General features: G+C 30.1%; 2 protein-coding genes across 2 annotated transcripts; both read right to left on the bottom strand.

Moving 5' to 3' along the window:
- Positions 1-6,280: 6,280 nt before the first annotated feature.
- On the bottom strand, positions 6,281-10,190 carry LOC107029832 (apoptosis-enhancing nuclease-like). Its single transcript, XM_015231278.2, has 7 exons — positions 9,957-10,190; positions 9,322-9,473; positions 9,111-9,244; positions 8,779-8,996; positions 8,480-8,686; positions 6,997-7,077; positions 6,281-6,768 (listed from the first exon to the last, which is right to left on the bottom strand). Exons 1-7 carry the CDS (start codon positions 10,004-10,006, stop codon positions 6,507-6,509), a joined length of 1,104 nt encoding a protein of 367 aa, XP_015086764.1. The 5' UTR covers positions 10,007-10,190; the 3' UTR covers positions 6,281-6,506.
- Positions 10,191-14,593: 4,403 nt separating this feature from the next.
- On the bottom strand, positions 14,594-16,263 carry LOC107030868. The gene is made up of 4 exons (XM_015232095.2): positions 16,171-16,263; positions 15,835-15,910; positions 15,303-15,666; positions 14,594-14,851 (listed from the first exon to the last, which is right to left on the bottom strand). Exons 1-4 carry the CDS (start codon positions 16,189-16,191, stop codon positions 14,830-14,832), a joined length of 483 nt encoding a protein of 160 aa, XP_015087581.1. The 5' UTR covers positions 16,192-16,263; the 3' UTR covers positions 14,594-14,829.
- Between the last annotated feature and the right edge of the window lie 3,619 nt (positions 16,264-19,882).

Here is a 19,882-nt window from a genome sequence, read left to right as displayed (position 1 = left end):
TCACGTGTTGCGTACACGACACGAGTCTGTTTACTCGACATTCAGCACACGGTACAGTCATTCTTCTTGTCTATGTAGATGATATCATTATTACAGGCTCTACTGCAGCTCTCATTCAGGATGTCACTCGAGCTATGCATACTACCTTCAAAATGAAGGACCTTGGCCCGTTACATTATTTTCTGGGAATGGAGGTTTCTCGGACAGGCAGCGGCTTGTTTCTTCATCAGTCAAAATATGCTCGAGATCTGTTGCAGAAAGCTGGACTGGAAAAATGCACCAGTCAACCAACACCGATGGCAGTCTCTTCGTCTACGAATGGAGCCGACACCCCCTTTGCCGATATCACCCACTTCCGCAGCCTCATTGGGGCTCTACAGTATCTGGCCATTACCCGTCCTGACATCCAGTTTGCTGTCAACCGAGTTGCTCAGCGCATGCATCAACCAAGTGAACATGATTACCATTGTCTAAAACGCATTCTCAGGTACATTTTTGGCACTCTTGGTCGTGGTTTACTCATTCGACCCGGGGACTTGGAGCTTCGGGGTTTCTCAGATTCAGATTGGGCGAATGATAAAAATGACAGAAAATCTACATCGGGGTTTCTCGTTTTTTTGGGGCCGAACCTGATCTCCTGGTGTACAAAAAAACAACCCAAGGTCTCTCGGTCCTCGACTGAAGCTGAATACCGCGCCCTTGCTCTTCTTGCTGCTGAGACCATGTGGGTCACATATATTCTTCGCGAACTCCGCGCCACTCACACTGTTCCTGCTCTCTATTGTGACAACAAATCAACCATCTGTGTGGCCAAGAATTCCGTCCTACACACCAGAATGAAGCATGTTGATACCGATTGTCTCTTTGTTCGCGATGAAGTTCAGGCCGGCACCATGACTGTGCAGTATGTACCCACTGAAGAACAACCGGCTGATATTCTCACCAAGCCTCTCCCGAGCCGACAGCACGATTACCTCAGTTCCAAGCTTCCGTTCGCTTCCGCTCAGCTCAGCTTGAGGGGGGATAATAACAGATAGTATTAAATAAATAGTATTAAATGATATTAGTATTTGCTGTGTACTAATCCTAGTCCTATTAGGATTAGTACTCCTTAATCCTAGTCCTATTAGGATTAGTACTCCTTCCTATATCTCCTATATATATCTCCCATGTATTCCCTTATTAGGTTAACACTTCAATACAATCAATATTCCTTCACTTTTTCATATTTATTTTTTTCTCAAACCCTACCAAATATTCTCAGATCTATTTCATAATCTTCATTCAAAATTCACTTTATGATTAATACACAAAGAAAACAATTTACAAAAAAAATGATGTTTATAGTTGTACCTGAAATCTTGGCTTAAAACCGGACGGTTGATATAGGTTTCTCCTCCCCCCATCTTTTTCCTTTTAGTAGAATTTCTAAAAGAGAGAGCAACGCTTTTCAAACTCTTCAAATATTTTTTAAAAAAAAATCAGCAACTTTTGATTTAGGCATGCAAAAAACTTAATTTTCACTCTATTAATATTTGTCCAATGCGGCATAAGACAAATATAAAGAGTATTAGGTTGTTGTGCATAAAATATAAGTGTAAAGTTCAAATATCAGTAATAGATTCAGTAAATAAATTTTGTACTATTTTATTACTGATAAATAGTAAATGCTAGTCGAACCCTTGACCTTTGGTAATACCCAGAATTCATCTTAAAAATATAAGAAATCGTCACAAATATGATTCAATTTTTAAGTATGAAATAAATGTCACATAAAATTATTTTAGTCATGCTTATGTATTGCTAAGCAAATCAATATAAATAACTTTTTTGAGTTAAAATATTTAATTTGTTGGAAAAAGACATAAGTATCGCTCGAACTTTATCAAAAATCTCAGTGACACGCCTAAAATTAACTTTCTGTTATCTTCCTTAAACTATTTTAAAATGAAATAAGTACACCATACATATATACGTGTCATAGAGAATGTACGCAATCTCTATAAAGGCAAGTGAGAAGAAAAGAAAAAGAAAACTTCATTTAGTCTTGGACACATGTCCATTTTTAATTGGTCATTTTTACATTCAGTTAGTACAGATAATTATCGACCATATAACATATATATATATATATATATATATATATATATATATATATATTATGCATATATGAAATTTCATTTCTTTCTTTGAAAATTATTTATTTTGTCTTCTCACTTTAAACTTTTCCTTTTCTCTTTCATCAATTTCTTATGTTTTTATTTTAATTCTTTTTTAAAAAGTACATGTATTATTTAAAAAATAATATATATTATATATTTATTTCCCTAAATGTTTCATATTCATATATTATTAAAAATGCAAAGTTATAAAGTGCAAAGTTGGATACCATTTTGCTCCTACACTAAACTAAAATGTTGTAAAGTATTTATATTAATTAGTAACTATTAATCCAACTCAAAAAAGTTAATTTTTATACATTAGTTTGAATTACGCCTCCTCAAATATGGATTTAATTCCATTTTTCAGCAATCATCATACGACTTTAACCATTGAAACAATTTCAGTTTTCTTAGCAGTAAAATATTTTCAGTTTTCTAAGACATATATTTAATTAAATTGAATTGTACAACCAATGCAAGGGATCTCTTCAGTTAGGGCTGGGCATAAACACCGAAAAGCCAAAATATCGTAATGAATCAAATTTTTTTGGTATTTCGGTTTTGGTTTTTTGGTTTTCGGTTCGATATTCGGTATACGTTTTTGTATTTTTTGATATTTCGGTTCGGTTTTCGGTATGTAATTTTGTGTTATTTGGTATTTCGGTTTACCGAAATATATTATATTATAATATATATTTATATTATATTAATTATTAATGTTAAATAATAAATATTATAATTTAAAATAAAAAATAAAAAAGTAAAAGACACTTTTTGATGTAACTATTTTTAGTCCATTAAGCTGAGAAATCAAACAAAAGAATTTGTAAATTTTTAAATTTTAAAAAGCACAACTAAGCAGGCCCATTAAAAAAATTAAAATAACAAAACCGAACCGAAATAATATAAATAGAATCGAACCGAATTATTTCGGTTCGGCGTTTGGTACACGTTGTATAAGAATCGAAAATCAAAAAAATCAAAAAAAAAAAACAAAATCGAACCGAATTACCGAATGTCCACCCCTATCTTCAGTTACAAATATGAATAGCTAACTTCATTAAATCTATATATATTATAATCATTATCATTTATTTACTTTTTATCATCTCTATGTAGTTCTCGATATTTCTTGTATCTATTTTGCTTTAATATATTTATATATTTTTTGATTTGGTTTTGATAATTACTAATTTTTGTTTATTTTTCTTCTTTTTCATATTTTTACCTTGTGATTATAATTGATTAGATTAAATTCAATTAAGAGTAGAAAACAAAATAATGTACGCAACTCTTCTAATACAGTGACTCTAAAATAAAAATTATCTATCATGATTCAATGTGCTCCATTAATAATTTTTGTAGGTGAAAAGGCAGTCAAATATCACTATAAATACGAGTAAATTGCTCCCTTGATCATCATATTCTTTTATATCGTTTAGTATTCTCCTTTCTTCTTCCTAGATAATGATATGATACATGTCGTCAAGAAACTAACTGAGGAAAAGAACAGATAGCTTCATTCTGAAATTATAAAGAGAAGATTTCTTACGATATAGATCAATTTTTAAGCTTAGAAATATTAAGATCTGACCTATATATTCCTTTAGATCTTTTTTTTATGTTAGCTTATTATTTTAAGTTTTTCTTTTTCATGGTGGAGTTAAGGTATGGTTGTCCAAAATAAATTTGATATGCAACTCAAATTTTTATGCAAGTCTATATCATTTTGCATTGTTGTGAAATTTTTTTCTTTTTTTGTGTTATTATTATTCTAAGTACTACATAATTGGCAAACCTTCTATTAATATATCATGAGTTTGAAAATATACTTGAATAGTTTATGCAATATATTTTTATTTACATACAAGTAATTTAAATGTAGATTAATAAAAGATTATTACTTTATATAAAATATTTTGATTGTGTTAGTTTATCGTCTATCTAACATAGTATTGCGAACACATACATATACTGATCATTTTCACCCCTTTTGTTTCATTTTTTTTATTTGTATACAATTTATACAATATGATATGTAACAATTTAATTTTCAAATAAAAATGAGAGTTATATCCACATGTAGGTTAAATATAAGCATTCTATATTGACGGGAGCTTTCCATAGTGTTAAAATTCAAACGCTTGGTATGATGACAATTTTGCTTTTGGACATTTTTGTTGTTTCTTTATGAATTACTTCGAACCTTAATTGTTACTAATAAAAACTATTCCTCAAATTAAAATAATGTTAATCAAAAATATTATGAGAATGCAGTATGTAACCTTGATTTTGTTTAGATATTAGTAATACTTCTCCGTCCACAATTGTTTTTCAGGGTAAGGTCATGTATTTTCCTCAAAAAAAATTTAATACAAGGTGTAATTTGACTAATATAACCCTACTATACCAAGAATATCAATAGTCTACATAATTTTTCAATTAAACAAAATGGAGTAATTATTAAGGGCATAATTGTGAAAAAAGACTAATTATTTCTTGATTGTTCAAATTGACAATTAATCTTGAATATCAATTTTTAGTATACTTACCAAACAATTTTGGACGGAGGAAGTATAAGTCAACAAGATCATTCTATTAAAAGTGGAAAGAGTCTAAGTCAAAAATTGAATTACTAAAATATCAAGTATATATGTATCATTTTATTTATTTATAAAAATTAATTGTCAATGAAATTCAATTGGAAAGACCTTTCATCTACCTTTAGACATGTCCAAATTTGATTTGAACTTTTTATTTATAAGATTAATACATGTCATGCATTTATTTTCTTCACATTTAGCTTCCAGCCATTGAAACATACCATAATGTCTTAGTTAAAGTGATACATGATTCTCCTTTGACCAAATTAAACACGTATGCATACCTTTAAACTTGTCCAAAATTTTATTTTGACGCTCTAACTCAACTTATTCCATTTATAACCCTTCCACTTCAATTTTTATGTTCCATTTTGGCACTTCTAAGTGATGTTATCACACTTTCTCTAAGAGAGTGAAAGATATTAAAAAAAACATTTTAAAAAAAAAAATAAAAGATTAACCTTCAACTCTATTTCTTTGATATACCATTTAACACATAATACTAATTTATGATTTCTTTATTTCTATATATGCTATTCAACTGCAATTTGCATTTTAAAAATCGGCGTTAATTCATCAGTTAATTGTTATAAAAAACAAAATTGATGGGTGATCATTGATTTTTTATCTATATAAAAAAGTAACAATTTCTTTTTAAAAGTTTCCCTATATTTTTGCGTGAAAAATAATTGACGAAAGTGCGTCGATTTCTTTCTTAAGAAAATAAATGACAACCCAACAAAGTCTATCGAATTTCAATATTTTTTTTGTAGTGTTATTAAATAGCAATGAACATGAGTTTTTTTTACTCGTATTTAATTGAATGAAAAATTAGAAAGCTGATATTTGAGTTAGTTCAAATAGACTAGATATGAAAAAATATATGTGGTGTTATTTAATTTAATTAGTTGTTAAAAAAGAAAATCAACACACTTTTTGTCGATTATTTTTTCACACAATAATGTACAAAAACTCTAACAAAATATTTTTAGAATAATAGCATGTGAAGTACACACATCCCACTTTGTTGATTCTTTGAAAAGAAGTGTCAAATGAAACACAAAAATTGGAGTTGAAAGGTTAAAATGGAACAAGGTTGAGTTGGAATGCCAAAATAAAATTTAGGGATAAGTTTAAAAGTCTGCATATGTGTTTCTTAATGCTAATATTCATGTAATTTTTTAAAATTTTGAGGTCAATAAAATTGGATTGAGGACTAGTATGTTTAAATTAAGAAACCTGTAGATTGAAAAGTTAAATTACCTAAATATCCCTTTCAAAGTGGTAACTCCAAAGGTAAAATTTAAAAAACCTCACACCCTTAAGAAATATTTCACCTCTCTTTCAATTGTTTGTCCTATTTTGAATTTGTTTTTTAAAACATCTCTTTCCTTTTTTTTGACAACTATTTAGTTTCAACTTTTTTCAAGTGTTTATACTAAAAGATTAAAGAACATTTTGGTACATTTGACATATCTTAATTTAACACCGAATTTACGTTTTTACTTTCTTAACTTCCATGCTAAACATGACTCTTGTTTGCATTTGCATTATTTGCTATATATATATGCAATAAAACTCTCCTTTTCGACGTAACATACAAGGGTGACTAATGTGACAGTAAAGCAGAGGAATCTGCTTCTTTTTTTTTTAATAATAAGAAGAAATACTTCTATATTAGCAAGTAGAAATAAAATGTGTAGATAGCCAACTTTTCTTCAGCTAAGAGCATCACCATCACTCACCTCTGCGCTGCATCCCGTGAATCAAGACACCAACACTTATAGTTGGATCTTGATATCTCTAACAGCTCCTTAGGCGTCATGTTCTCGTGTGCCATGGATTTCCATGGATCAGAGCTACTGCTAAAGCTTAGAGCCGGTGAATTTGATGCCCTAATAGTCCCTTCCATTGGGTGGTCTTGTGAGCGGATCTTCTTATACAACCGCATGACAGACACTGAATCTTGGTAAGGATCATGGGAACCAACTTGGATATCATATCTGTTTCGGGCCAAAAGTTTCAGTTAGCATAGCACGGAAGAGGGCCTGAATTGCCTCGTTCAAGCTCCATGTAAACAAGAAACCAACAGCGACTGAACATTTTCTTTGTTAGCAGGGGGATATCAAGGTTAAACAAACAATGGGAATATAATGGACAAACTTGACCAACAAAAATACGAAGATAAAATAAAACTAAATGAGAAACATGAGAGTGAGCAAGTTACTTGCCCTAGATAAGTCTTGGTTAGATATTTCAGAGAGTGGCTGACGAAATTGGTCTTCATCAGGGGACGATATGTTGCAGTATCTCTGCATAGAATGAAAACAAGACATGAGTATTTCAGGCCATGGATAGTGGGATGCATCTCGTGCAGAAAATATCTCCAAGGTATATGGAAATCGCTTTTCATATACTCAACTTGACAGAAAAATACAGAGAACGTGAACAATTGATATGATAATTGTTACTTTTATCTTCATCTCTTCTGTTCGAAACTGTCAAAATGGAGTAGAAGAAAAGTCAGCACAAGCTCGCTGATCAAATTTCCGTGACGACCACATACTCTCCTATGGATGGAAGGAAATCAAGGCATCATGGGAGGACTTAAATGGACAAGCTTATGAAGTTCTAACCTTCACTTTTAAGCTAACACATATATTAGGTACTGACCTTGAATTTAACAAATATACACATATTTTACTAGATCCAAATTTCTTGAATTTGTTTTTACAGGTTTCACCACACATAAAACTGAAACAAAAGCTATCATTGATACTGATGCATAGCAATTCAGCAGTTCTGAATAATTACAACATCCAGAAGATTCTCACAAGTGAGGTGTAGGGAGGGGAGATGTAAACAGACCTTACCCCTATGCTTCTGAGGTAAAGATATTGTTTCAGATAAACCCTCGGCTCGAGAAAATCATTTTACGGAAAAATGGATTAGGCCAGAAGGATTATAATGGATGGTGCTGGACATAATTGCTTATACTGAAATCATGATATAACCAAATTTTGCATAAAAATAGCTAAAGACTCTTAACTTTATTTTTATCTGTATAGAGATTCTAACTTTTGATGATGTGGGAGTTCAAAACCAGTTCCTGTAGGAGTCAGAAATTTATCTTCTTGGGTGGGGGGTGGTATGGGGGATATAATGGTACTTGGGGTGGAGTAAATATTTGGATGATCCCAGCAAGTAGAAGGATTAATGCACCAGCATTTAGAGGAACATCAAGAAAAACCTAAGGGGGTGGAAATTACACAAAGAGGGCCACTTTACGCCTTACTTAAGTGAGCAAATAAAAAACATGCAGCAAGGGCCTTGGAAAAAATACTAGGCTTCTTGACATCAGTACCTGATTAAGCGAGTTAATAGGTCCATATCAAGAACAAATATACTTTACCATAAGCATTAATGTTCCACCGACAACAATAGTTAATTATAAGCTACCCCCTTTTTCTTTTTGTTTTCTTTTTAAGAACGGCGTTGTTTAGGCCAGATTGCACACACCTTAACTATTTTGGTGCTCTTAAAGAAGCATGTTATGTCAAATTATGGATAAACAAACCATCCATGTTAATGTATGGCAGTGAATGGTGTAATACACCTAATACAGATCAGGACCATGTCTGGAAATAAACAGGATTCAAGGTTCCGAGAAAATGACTTTCATTTATTAGAAAGGAAAAAACAACATAAACTTACCTCCAAAGATGATCAGGATAATTCATTTTCAGGCAATCCAGGTGTTTCTCAAGGTTATGGCCAACAAGTAATTTTGCTCTTCCACCATCCAATCTTACTCTACTAATTGACTCTCCATTGTGAAGAATCTGCAAAATTCTCTCCCGGACTTCATTCAGAGGCATGGCATCTCGTAGATTTACCTCCGTCATACCAGTAATTTCATACCTGGCACAAAATGATGAGGAAGTGTGAAAAGGTGTAACGCTAAAAATGTCACCTGATACTATAAATAGCTATGTTTATTTGCTAGCAGATACCTATAATCAGTCACAGGAATCTGAGGTAGAACAAAAGTGTGAAAAATAAGCTTCTCATCTTCGTCAACTAGGCATACCCTTGCACAAAGGTCTAGTGAGCAATCACTTCCCCCTCCAACCATTTCACAATCTATGGCAACTGCTTCCCGACTTCTTATGCTGCTAAGTCCATTACTTTTATCCACTCCGTCTTCGGAATAAAGCATCTCAATTGTATCCTACAACAATTATACATACACATTCCAGCAACTAAACATACATCTAGAGTATCTAAGTGCAACTGAATGACTGTTTCTTGAGAATGCATCCAGAGAGAAAATTCATCAACTCACAATGGGTCGAGGAGTGGTTAGATGACATATCTCCTTATGCTCATCGAGAGAGTCCACGCTGCTGCAGATTTTCAGACACAAAATGCAGCCTCTTTCCGCAAAGATGCTTGAACAATTCACTTTGGACAATGGACCTAAATGTTAAATGAAAAGAAAGCTTAGAGAGAATTTACACCTAAAGAACATTCATAGTCTAAGCACAATAACTGACCAGCAACGTGCTCCCTTAGTGATTCAAACGATTTGCAATGCTTGTTACAAACACCACATTTAGGATCATGAACCGAATGATAAGACGCTTTTATATGTTCAATGAGATGTTCCTTCTTCTTGTACTGCTTGAAACAAGCAGAACATTTGTGCCTGACATCACATACAGAACATAAGCAAACACATTCAGGCAAATAAAAAATCAAAATCTTATACAAGATTATGTCTTTACTCCTTTCATCCACAAATAAATACCAACAAAAAGAAAGCACCCAAGTGTGTGACTAATGGTCGAGAACATGACGTCTCAAGTTCAAATCTCACCACATACAATAGCACTAGGTAATTCTTTCCACATGTATACGGTAAAACTGGTCGAGACGTAAAAAAAGCTGGCCCAAACTCCACGGTTGTAAAATAAAAAAATAATGACAAAATTCGAAGTATAATTGTGAAAGCATCTAGGGAAAAGGACAAAAGGAAGAAATTGTTTTTTGACTTATTACTATCGCAATAACAGGGTTTATACTTTAGGAAAATAGATTTTTAACATATATGAACAAATTAATAAGAAAAAAAAAAAAAAAAACCCATTGAAGTAAAAAGGTATAGTGTCTCGATTGCAGTTGCAATTACCTTATAGTGGAGAGGGGTTGTATAGGAACTTTTGAGGGTTCGAATTCCATAGAATCAAATCCGCTGAAACTGAAAGTCGAATTACAGAAAGTGAAAAATGGGCATGAAAAGAGAAATCATGCATACAAATACTCTCTCTGCATTATTTATATTTATTTTTTTTTGCGAGGTACTAAATTGAGTATGCAATTGCAATTTGCAGGTCCCTGGATAATGGAAGAAGGTACAATTTTGTCCCAACAATAATAAAAATTATTTATTTTGGATTTTCTTTTAGTCTTTTTGATATTTGAACTTATTTATTTTTTCTTAATCCTCTAAATTTAACTCATTAAGTGGTCTGAACGTTTGGTTATACATAAAAATTTAAATATTGTATTAATTTTACCATATTTGGTAAAAAATTTGTTAGGCGGAAAATTTAATATGACTTATACTATGTTTAGCTAATAAGGTCTAAACATTATATATATGTTATTCATAATATTGTTTATATAAACAACTTAAATTTTCCTATTCTCCATTTTTTTCTATATTTTTTTAATATTTTAAAAATTCCCTTTTTTATTTCAATTCTTAAAACTTCCGTATACATAAGTGAAACCCACTTTTAGCCACTTTTTTTAATTTTTTTATTTTCTCTCTTAATTCTCTCCATATTGTTAGCAGTTATTAAATTGATTTTAAAATAATTCTCTTTCCAATCAATCAAATTTAAATAATTACATAGGTAGGAATTGTCTTCTCCAATTGTTGATTTATTCTTTTTGTTCAAAGTTATGTTCCTGATACATATGGATAAGGGTGTTTTGTATAGTATTAGGGTTACTCAATCAATTTCTTCTAATACTAATCGAATATATGGCAGATGAGCTGAAAAACATATTCAAGATTTTGCACGACCCACTAGCAATGAAGAAGAATCAAAGTGTTTTCAAGTCGAACAAGGAAGCATCATCATCCTCAAAATCAAGTGTTGTAAAAAAAAACCTCAAAGAAAGAAAAAGGAAAACAACACTGTCAATCTATAGGCCTTCTTTGTCCTACATATGTGTTTTCGTATTTTTTTTTAAAAAAAAATTTGTGTTTGATATGATATTTGTTATGTTGGATCTATACAATTTGATACATTAATTTGCATGTTCTGTGGTATATCAGTTATCCGGAGCAAAAATGATACATTGTTTTACAATATAGTGTTCTAATATTCTATTGAATACTAATCGATTTGTAAATGACTGATACATCAAAAATCTAATTTCAGCATAGTAGTGAATAGGTGGTTGGATTGTAGCAAATAACGAAGTTCAACTAAACTCTTGCATTTAATGTTCTCATTAATATATCATATAACTTGTATATATTAGCTTTTGAAATTTGGATGAGTATATGATACCATTAATACTGTATCGAACTCTAACCATTGATTTGCAAAATAACTCACAGCTCTTCAAATCCATTACATGCGAGTCTAATTAGTGTGGTATCAAACTCTAATCACTGTTTTATCATGTCTTATATATCAATTAACTAGTAATATATATATATATATACATATATTAATACGTATATGATACAAACATTTTGGGGCATGTTCAATGAGTATCATAGTAAATGTTGTATCAGTCAAAAATTATATTATTTAACATATTTTAGATACATTATGTTTAGTTTTAATAAGTATATGATACAAATATTGCGTGTTATGTTCATTGAGGATCGTTTAATTGTGTATTAGTAAAAAAAAATATTCTAGCATATGTACTCAAATTGTTATATCTAGTTATTTAAGTATATGATACAAATATCTTGTGTCATGTTTAATATGTATTATGTTCACTCAAAAATGTACACAATGTTGAAAATATTAACATGTCAATTTATTATATCAAAAATTTATCATCTGAATGATTTGCAGTGTATATCAATATAACAATGAAAAATTTTAAAATTGAATGAAACTAATGTTAACTTAATGTATTCGAAACATAACAGTAATTCAAAAAATATTTTATCAACCATCTTTTTTTAAAAAAGTGCAAGATCTTCGATCATGACCTTCTTGTCCACAACGCCCCTTCGTTTCCTTGATCGTTCAGGCATCCATTTTTGTACCTAGGTTGTTAGACTATTTCTTTCAAAGCAAATTTCAAAATTGATCAATCTTCTTATCTGATATTGAAACCATTGAAACTTTATATATGTTTGCTTGTGCACCTAATTTGTAGTAGTCAGAGCAGTAGGGATGTAACTTTTTTTCCTAACAGAGCCCTTCGATTTTCATGAACAATCATCCAATAAATACACTAATATATAGTTATAGTTCTAATAGATACATTATAAAAGTTATTGTTTCATATATTATTATTAAAAATAGAGAAGAAAATTAAATATACATGCTAAATTATATAGTACATACATTAAAAATGTATTCTCTTCATTGTTGATACATTAAAAAAATAAAAAAATTCACGTAATGCATCCGAATCATAAAAGTATCCCAAAAATATTTTATCAATCATCCTTCATAAAAAAGTACAAGATCTTTGAGTGTTATCTTCTTGTTTACACCGTTCCTTCATTTCCTTGATCGTGCAGGCATCCCTTTGTATACCTAGGTTGTAAGACAATTTCTTTCAAAGCAAATTTTGAAATTGATCAGTCGTCCTTATCTGACATTGAAACCATTGAAACTTTATGTGTTTGCTAATGCACCTAATCTATAGTAATCAAAGCAGTAGGAATGTATATCTGTAACTTTTTTTCCTAGCAAAGTCCTTCAATTTTCACGAACAATCATACGATAAACACATTAATACATAGCTGTAGTTCTAATAGATATATTATAAAAGGTAAAAAACAAAGAGAGAAGAAAATTTTGATATGTATGCTATATTGGATAGTAGATACAACAAAAATGTATTTCTTCATTGTTGATACATTAAAAAAATAAAGAAATTCACATACTGATAATTTTAAAAAAATATAAATTCACAACATACTCACTCTAACGGTATGAAATTGTGTTCAGTAATTCACATGTATAAACCTACAATGTATCATTTTTGTTTTCATTAATGTAACATTTTGATATATGTATCCTTTTACAAATTCAAAAATCAATATAAAGTTTTTTACATGTATATGATACGTTATATAAACAACAAAATAACCCACAGGTATGCAAATCCATGCATTACATGTGAGTCTAATCAGTTATGTATCAATCTCTAACCATTAATGTATCATTTCTCATATATCAATATACAATTTTTTTAAATCCAATGATTAAAGCGGACAATGAATATATTAAAGATTGAAAGTAATTCAATTATGGATACATTTAAATTTAGAAAATCACATGTACATGATACATGAAACTAATTACACACTAACTATAATTGTATCAAGTTCTATTCAATAATTCACATGTATCAAGCAAAAATTGTATCTATTTTGTAGGCAGCAATGTATCATGGCACAAGGTATTCCGTCTAGTTGGAATTTCACATGTATCAAAGAAGAATCGTGTGTGCACGGGTACTTCGTCTAGTTGAAATCTTCCACAATTACATATTTTTCGCTCAAGGCTAACAATGTATCTTCTTCCGAGAATGATATGTATCATGACTTATGTATCAGGAAAAAAAAAACTAACTCACAACTTAAAAACAAGATATTATACTTACTTAAATATCTGAAGCATTGAATTATGTAAAGTCATTTTTCAAACAATACAAGACAAACACTACAAAAAGATGAATAGCCACCACAAAACCAAGTTCAACTCACTCAACTGTGATAATATATATCAAATAAGTTGCGCGCATAAAATTTCTACTGATTATATTAAATTGATAAACCTGCAACTTATGGATAAAGATAATATCACAGGAAGAGAAAAGATTTTTTTAATGTATCTATTATCCAATTAAGATATAAAAATATCTTAGGCGTCGTTTACCCCAACTTCGACACAAACAATTGCACCGGATGTAGCATCAAAGAAATGCATCTCTCCAGTCATCTTGTTTGTTGTATCAATGCCAAACTTGAGATTAAATTCAATCGTAATGGCGGATATGAGATTCACGAAAGAAATTGTTTGTCCAACAATTATTCCATCACTATTGTATGGTTCATAACTTAGAGCTCACTCAAATTTTTGAATATCAAAACAAAATCAATATATTCGTCATGTATTAGCAACGGTGGTCATCTATTTTAGATTTGTTATGATTTGGAATAAATGGAGAAGAAGAAAATTTGAATTTTGAATTCGAAAATCTGTTAGATCTTTAAATAGATTTTGCGTGATTTGTGGGATCCGGTGTGATTTATAGGGCTGATAATCAATTTTATGTTTAGACTCTTTTTTAAGCTCAACAACCAATTTGTTTTTATGTATCAGATGTTATGTATCCGGTTAAATATAATGTATCGAAATGCTATAATTTTTTAAGGAATTTTTATAAAATAGAAAAAAATAGAGATATGATATAATTTAAATTTTAAACTACGAGAATTATGTAATTTATATTAAAAATAATAGTATTTGAACGTGAGGACATACGTTGGAAAAATTAATAAAGTTTAGTCTAGGCTCGTCAAGATAAAGAGAAACGGCGTGACGGTGGTTGGTCAAGACAGGTCCAAGGTGTTACTCTTCTTAAAGAATCTGATATCGAGTACATCAATTTCCATAGTTACAAACGTAATTAAACATAATAGGTAAATAACGGTCGTGAATCATACTGTAAAATGTTATTTGGGATAGGCTATAAAAATATCCTTTACCCTTAATTAATGTTGATCACACTCTTATTATTACTCTCGAAATTAATTCATTCCAGCATATCCCTTGATAAAATAATTAGTAGAAAAATGGCCGATACCTGCAAACAACACAAGCATTTTCAGTCAAAAAATCTATAATGTGTTGAAGTTGGTGTTGTACCATTCTAGCAAGAGAATAAATTGAAGTTTATAAAATGATTCCCCAAACATACTAAATTTCACAACTACAAAAAAATGACAATTTCACCCATCCCCTACTCACCCCATGTGACAAAACCCCTATCCCTGATACCATGTACGTACCGCCACACTCACGGACAGAGCTAGAAGTTTATATACAGGTTAGACCAAACTCAGTAACTTTAATTCAAATTTTTTTATTTATATTAAGAAATTCATTAAATATGTACAAAAACTAAATTTAGAACCAAATTGCCAATCACATCCTCTAGACTTTACAAACAATAAAGTTCAAATTGCTCCAACCACCTCATATAACATTTTCATAGTATATGTCTAGATTATATAGAGTATAAGATGACGTATTACCTAGGATATGAAGAAGCATGATGACCGTAGTAGTGAGGTTGCTCCATTATCATGGATCTTCTCATTGAATAATTGTATGGACTCATTGGCATTGTGTTATAGTAGTCATGACCACGACTATAACCATAGCCGTGGCTATGGCCATAACCGTAACCGTAGCCAAGGCCATGGTAACCATGGCCATAACCACTATAAGGACGATAATGTGTTGTTGGAGTAGTAAGAGAAGGATGCTTAAGCTTTATATGTACTATTTCTGCATGTTTTCCTGTTCCTTTTAGTGCCTTCACTAATAAGTTGGGATCAACTTCTCCACATACATTTACTTCTCCTTTTTCTGCATTTATTGTCAATGCATACACACCTACACACACACCAATAAAAAAAAGATATTTTACTAGTTATAAGAAAAGACAATTCAACTCTCAATATTAAATGTTAATAACAAAAATATTAAATTTCATTTTTTTATAATTATAGTGTTCAAGTCAACTTGCAATTAATATTTCATTCAGATCGAAGATAGTATTACCGCATACGGAGCTTAACACTTCCACCATCTTCATCTTGCACGCATCGCAATGAACATCCACTTTCAATATGCAACTCTACAAAAAAAAATTAAAAATTTAAATTACACTAAAATTAATTTTACAAAAATCTATAATACAAAACCAATCGTAGGGTTAATGGAAATGTTCAAGAAAACAAAGATCGTGGTGAATAGACGATTACTCCTTTCATTTTTAATTACATATCTCGAATTTAAAATCTGAGTATGAAATTATTTTATAGGAAACACTTTATCCTTTTGAATTAGTCAGATCCCAAAACAATTATCAAACGGGTTATTGGTTTAATTACTTACCACGTCTGCAAAGGGCTCCATGACAATCACTCGAACGTGGAAACAACTGACAAATATAAAAGAAGATTAAATAATTAAGACCAAAGTTATAACCAAAAGTTTTGTAACAAACCAAAAAATAGAGAAAAATTCGTAGTAATTAATCATTTTGTACACGGTTAACATTATTTTCTGCAAACTAAATACCAATTGATAATGATTTACATATATATTAGAGTAAATGGAGACCAAACTCGTAAAGAAAATTAGAGAAACTAACCTTGCAATGAACAGTCAATTATGAGGAAAAAATGGTAATTAGAGAATAAAACATTTGGTAAAGATTAGTGCTAATTAAGGTATTAATTACGAAGTGATATTTAGGAGTGATTTTCTAAGATTTTCATATTTTATTTATTTAGTTAAAATCAAACAAAGATTTAGTCATATATAATATATGGAAAATTATGATATGATAGATCCCATCTTCTAAATATTAATAAGTATTTAAGTATTATTTGCATTTTCTTTCTGAGAAAGGGGATTTTTTAATATCCTTACCAAAATTATCTTTAGAAAAGAGAATTTTAACTTGTATGTGAAAAAACAAAAGATTTTTTAATACCTTACCAAAAGTATCATGGAATAGAGAATTTTAACTTGTTCGCTCACAAAATATTTTTGAACATCTATATTTACTTATCATAATGAATTAAAGAAATAGTAGCCTAGTAGGTGATGTAATTAACATATTACCCATGAATTTATTAATTATTAGTTTTAAGTTGAATTTGTGTCTTTTCCTTTTGTGGTACTATAAGATTGTATCTTGATGCGAGGAAAATTTAATACAAAAGAGACACAGTGTTCTTAACTTATATTTTACTGTTTGATAAGTAAGCAAGAAAATGTTATACTAAGAGCATTTATAAGTTATATAGTAAAATTAAGTGGAGCCTACGGAGGTTTGGGAATGGCGGGAGGTAGGATGGTCAAGTGGTGAGGATTGAATGAGATGGAGACAATAAATTTAGAAATCGTTTGATAAGCCATATTAGAAGAAACGGTATTATGTAAGGTATTATTTAGTACTATATTTGATAGAAATTTGAGCATAAGTATAACTAATCCAAGGATTATTTATACTTTCTACATGGTATTATTATAGGATGTATTTATTAATACCTTCATTTGAAGGTATTAGTAAAACATAGGATATAATATCATGGGATAAGTCTATGTAAAAGCAAAATATCCCTCAAATTATTCTAATTATTTTGTTTATTTTCTTGATTTATGATATATATATATATATATATATATATATATATATATATATAAACACTTGTGTGGTTTTCTAATTATTTGTATTTTGAACAATATTAAAAAGTTATATACATATTAATATACAATTTGCAGTTTTTATGTGTAAATGCAATTGGTTTATTTAATTTTATCATTGTTGACCATCTTTTCGATTTAAAAAGTAGATGGTTTATCTTTTTCAAAATTGAAAAGTGACATTTTGTGAGTGATCAATTTATTAAGATGACAATTCAAGTCAAAAAGTAGCAACCATGACAATAAAATATTCTTCTCATAGCTAGTTAGAAGAACATAAAAAATAATATTGTCCAACAATTATATCTACCTATTACATAATAATTCAAAGTATAATTGAAAAGAAGGTTTTTTTCTTAGAGTTTTAATCCAAAAACAAGATGAGGTGGGAAACAATGAACCAAACATTTGATAAAAATAAATCTTGCATTACTAATCTCCATACTATTGATCTCTGCATTACTAATCCATGCATTATTATTTTATAAGTTATTAATCTTTGTACCAAACAACCCCTTAAAACGTCATTTATTCTACTTGTTTTCCAACTTTCATTAAGGAAGTCATAGTATTCTTTTAACAAAAAAAAAAAGCTTTGTGTTCTGTTCCATATAAACAAATTTTAACTCACAAATAAAAATTGTTCAAGCCCATAAAAGCAAATAAATCATCATTCTAAAAAGAGAAAAAGAACAAATATAATCTTAAACTATCGTAAATGATATATAAATATCAGGGACGGACCCACATGGAGTTCAGCGGGTGCTAGAGCACCTATTAACCTAGTTACAGAATACATATACCTATGTAGAAATTAAGTAGTATTTGTATAAAGTTAACATAAAACATATAATGAATAAAGAGTGTTTAAAACTTTTTTAGTCTTGTTGAGCCAGGGTTCAAATCTGATTGTTATCATATATTATTTTTTATTTTTTGTTTTGCTACTTTCAAATTACCTATAACCTTAAAATCCTATATCTATCACCAATAAATACACTTCATTATATTTATAATAGTTCAAAATTATATTTATCCTTTTATCTTCTAAAAATTAGCTCAAAAATAAAATTACCCGACCATAAAATGGGGCAAATCACCATCTAATAAACCAATGCTGACAAGTTTTTGTTCCACTTTTTTACCACGACAACACAATTGTCAGTGTAAACTAAAAGTGGAAAAAAATATTTTAAAAAATTACTTCACTAGTTTAAAAAAGACAAACTCCTCTCAAGGATCACTTACGTATAAATAACTAAATGATATCAATTTCAATACTAATTTGTAACTTGTAATAATAATAAGGGAAAATTGTATATAATAGCAAATTAATAACCTAAAATAAATGAAATAGTTAGGGTTTGATTTAATTGTGCTCCATAGCAAACGTTAGCTAAAATTTGTCAGCGTCTCTCTCCCAGAAATCTCGCTCGCCACTCTCTATTCTCGCTCGCCTCTCTCGCTTTATACACAGAAGTGTATAATTCTATTTCTATTTTGTATAAAGCGAGAGAAAATTGTATATACACAAGCAAAAATATATATCTTCGTGTTATACACTTAATTATACAATTTACAAATATTTTACTTCAAATATTGCAGAGAAAAAGGTCAAGGAATTATACATTGTGAATTATACAATTGCAGTGAAATACAATTTTCTCTAGCTTTATACAACAGAAGTGTATATATTGTGTTTCTGTTTTTGTATAAAGCGAGAGAAAAACATATATCTTCTTGCTATACACTTAATATTGCAGCGAAATAGGCAGTGAATTATACAATTGTGCATTATACAATTGCAGTGAAATAGGATAGCGAATTATACAATTGCAGCGAAATAGGCCAGCGAATTATACAATTTAGGCCAGCGAATTATACACTTGTATATGTATAGCGAATTATACAGTTTTATGTTTGCTATGGAGCGCAATTATGCAAAGTTTGCTATAGCATACAAATATGAATTTTTTGTTTGCTATATGTGAAAGTGCCCTAATAATAATCACTAGATACAAGAGTTCATGCCTAATATTTGTCACGGCCCAAAACGAGCCGCGAGTGGCACCCACATTTATTCTCCTATGTGAGCGAACCAACCAATCTAATCCCAATTTCTTACCAATATTTCAACCATAATAAACAGAATATAATGCGGAAGACTTAAAACTCATTAATATAACCAATAAACAACTTCTAAAATTTAATACTTATTATTCCCAAAATCTGGAAGTCATCACCACAAGAACATCTATCCTCAATTTACTAAATCTAAGAGTATCTAAGAAGCTAAAATAAATGAACGGCTAGTCCATGCCAGAACTTCAAGGCATCAAGACGTGAATGAGAGAGAATCCAGTCCGAGCTAGGGACAATAGCTCACCCTGAA

Source organism: Solanum pennellii, chromosome 9 (assembly GCF_001406875.1).
Source record: "Solanum pennellii chromosome 9, SPENNV200".
In the NCBI taxonomy this organism is placed as follows: domain Eukaryota; kingdom Viridiplantae; phylum Streptophyta; class Magnoliopsida; order Solanales; family Solanaceae; genus Solanum; species Solanum pennellii.
Note: the sequence above shows the minus strand (reverse complement) of the source record. Positions and strands in the feature narration are given on the sequence as shown.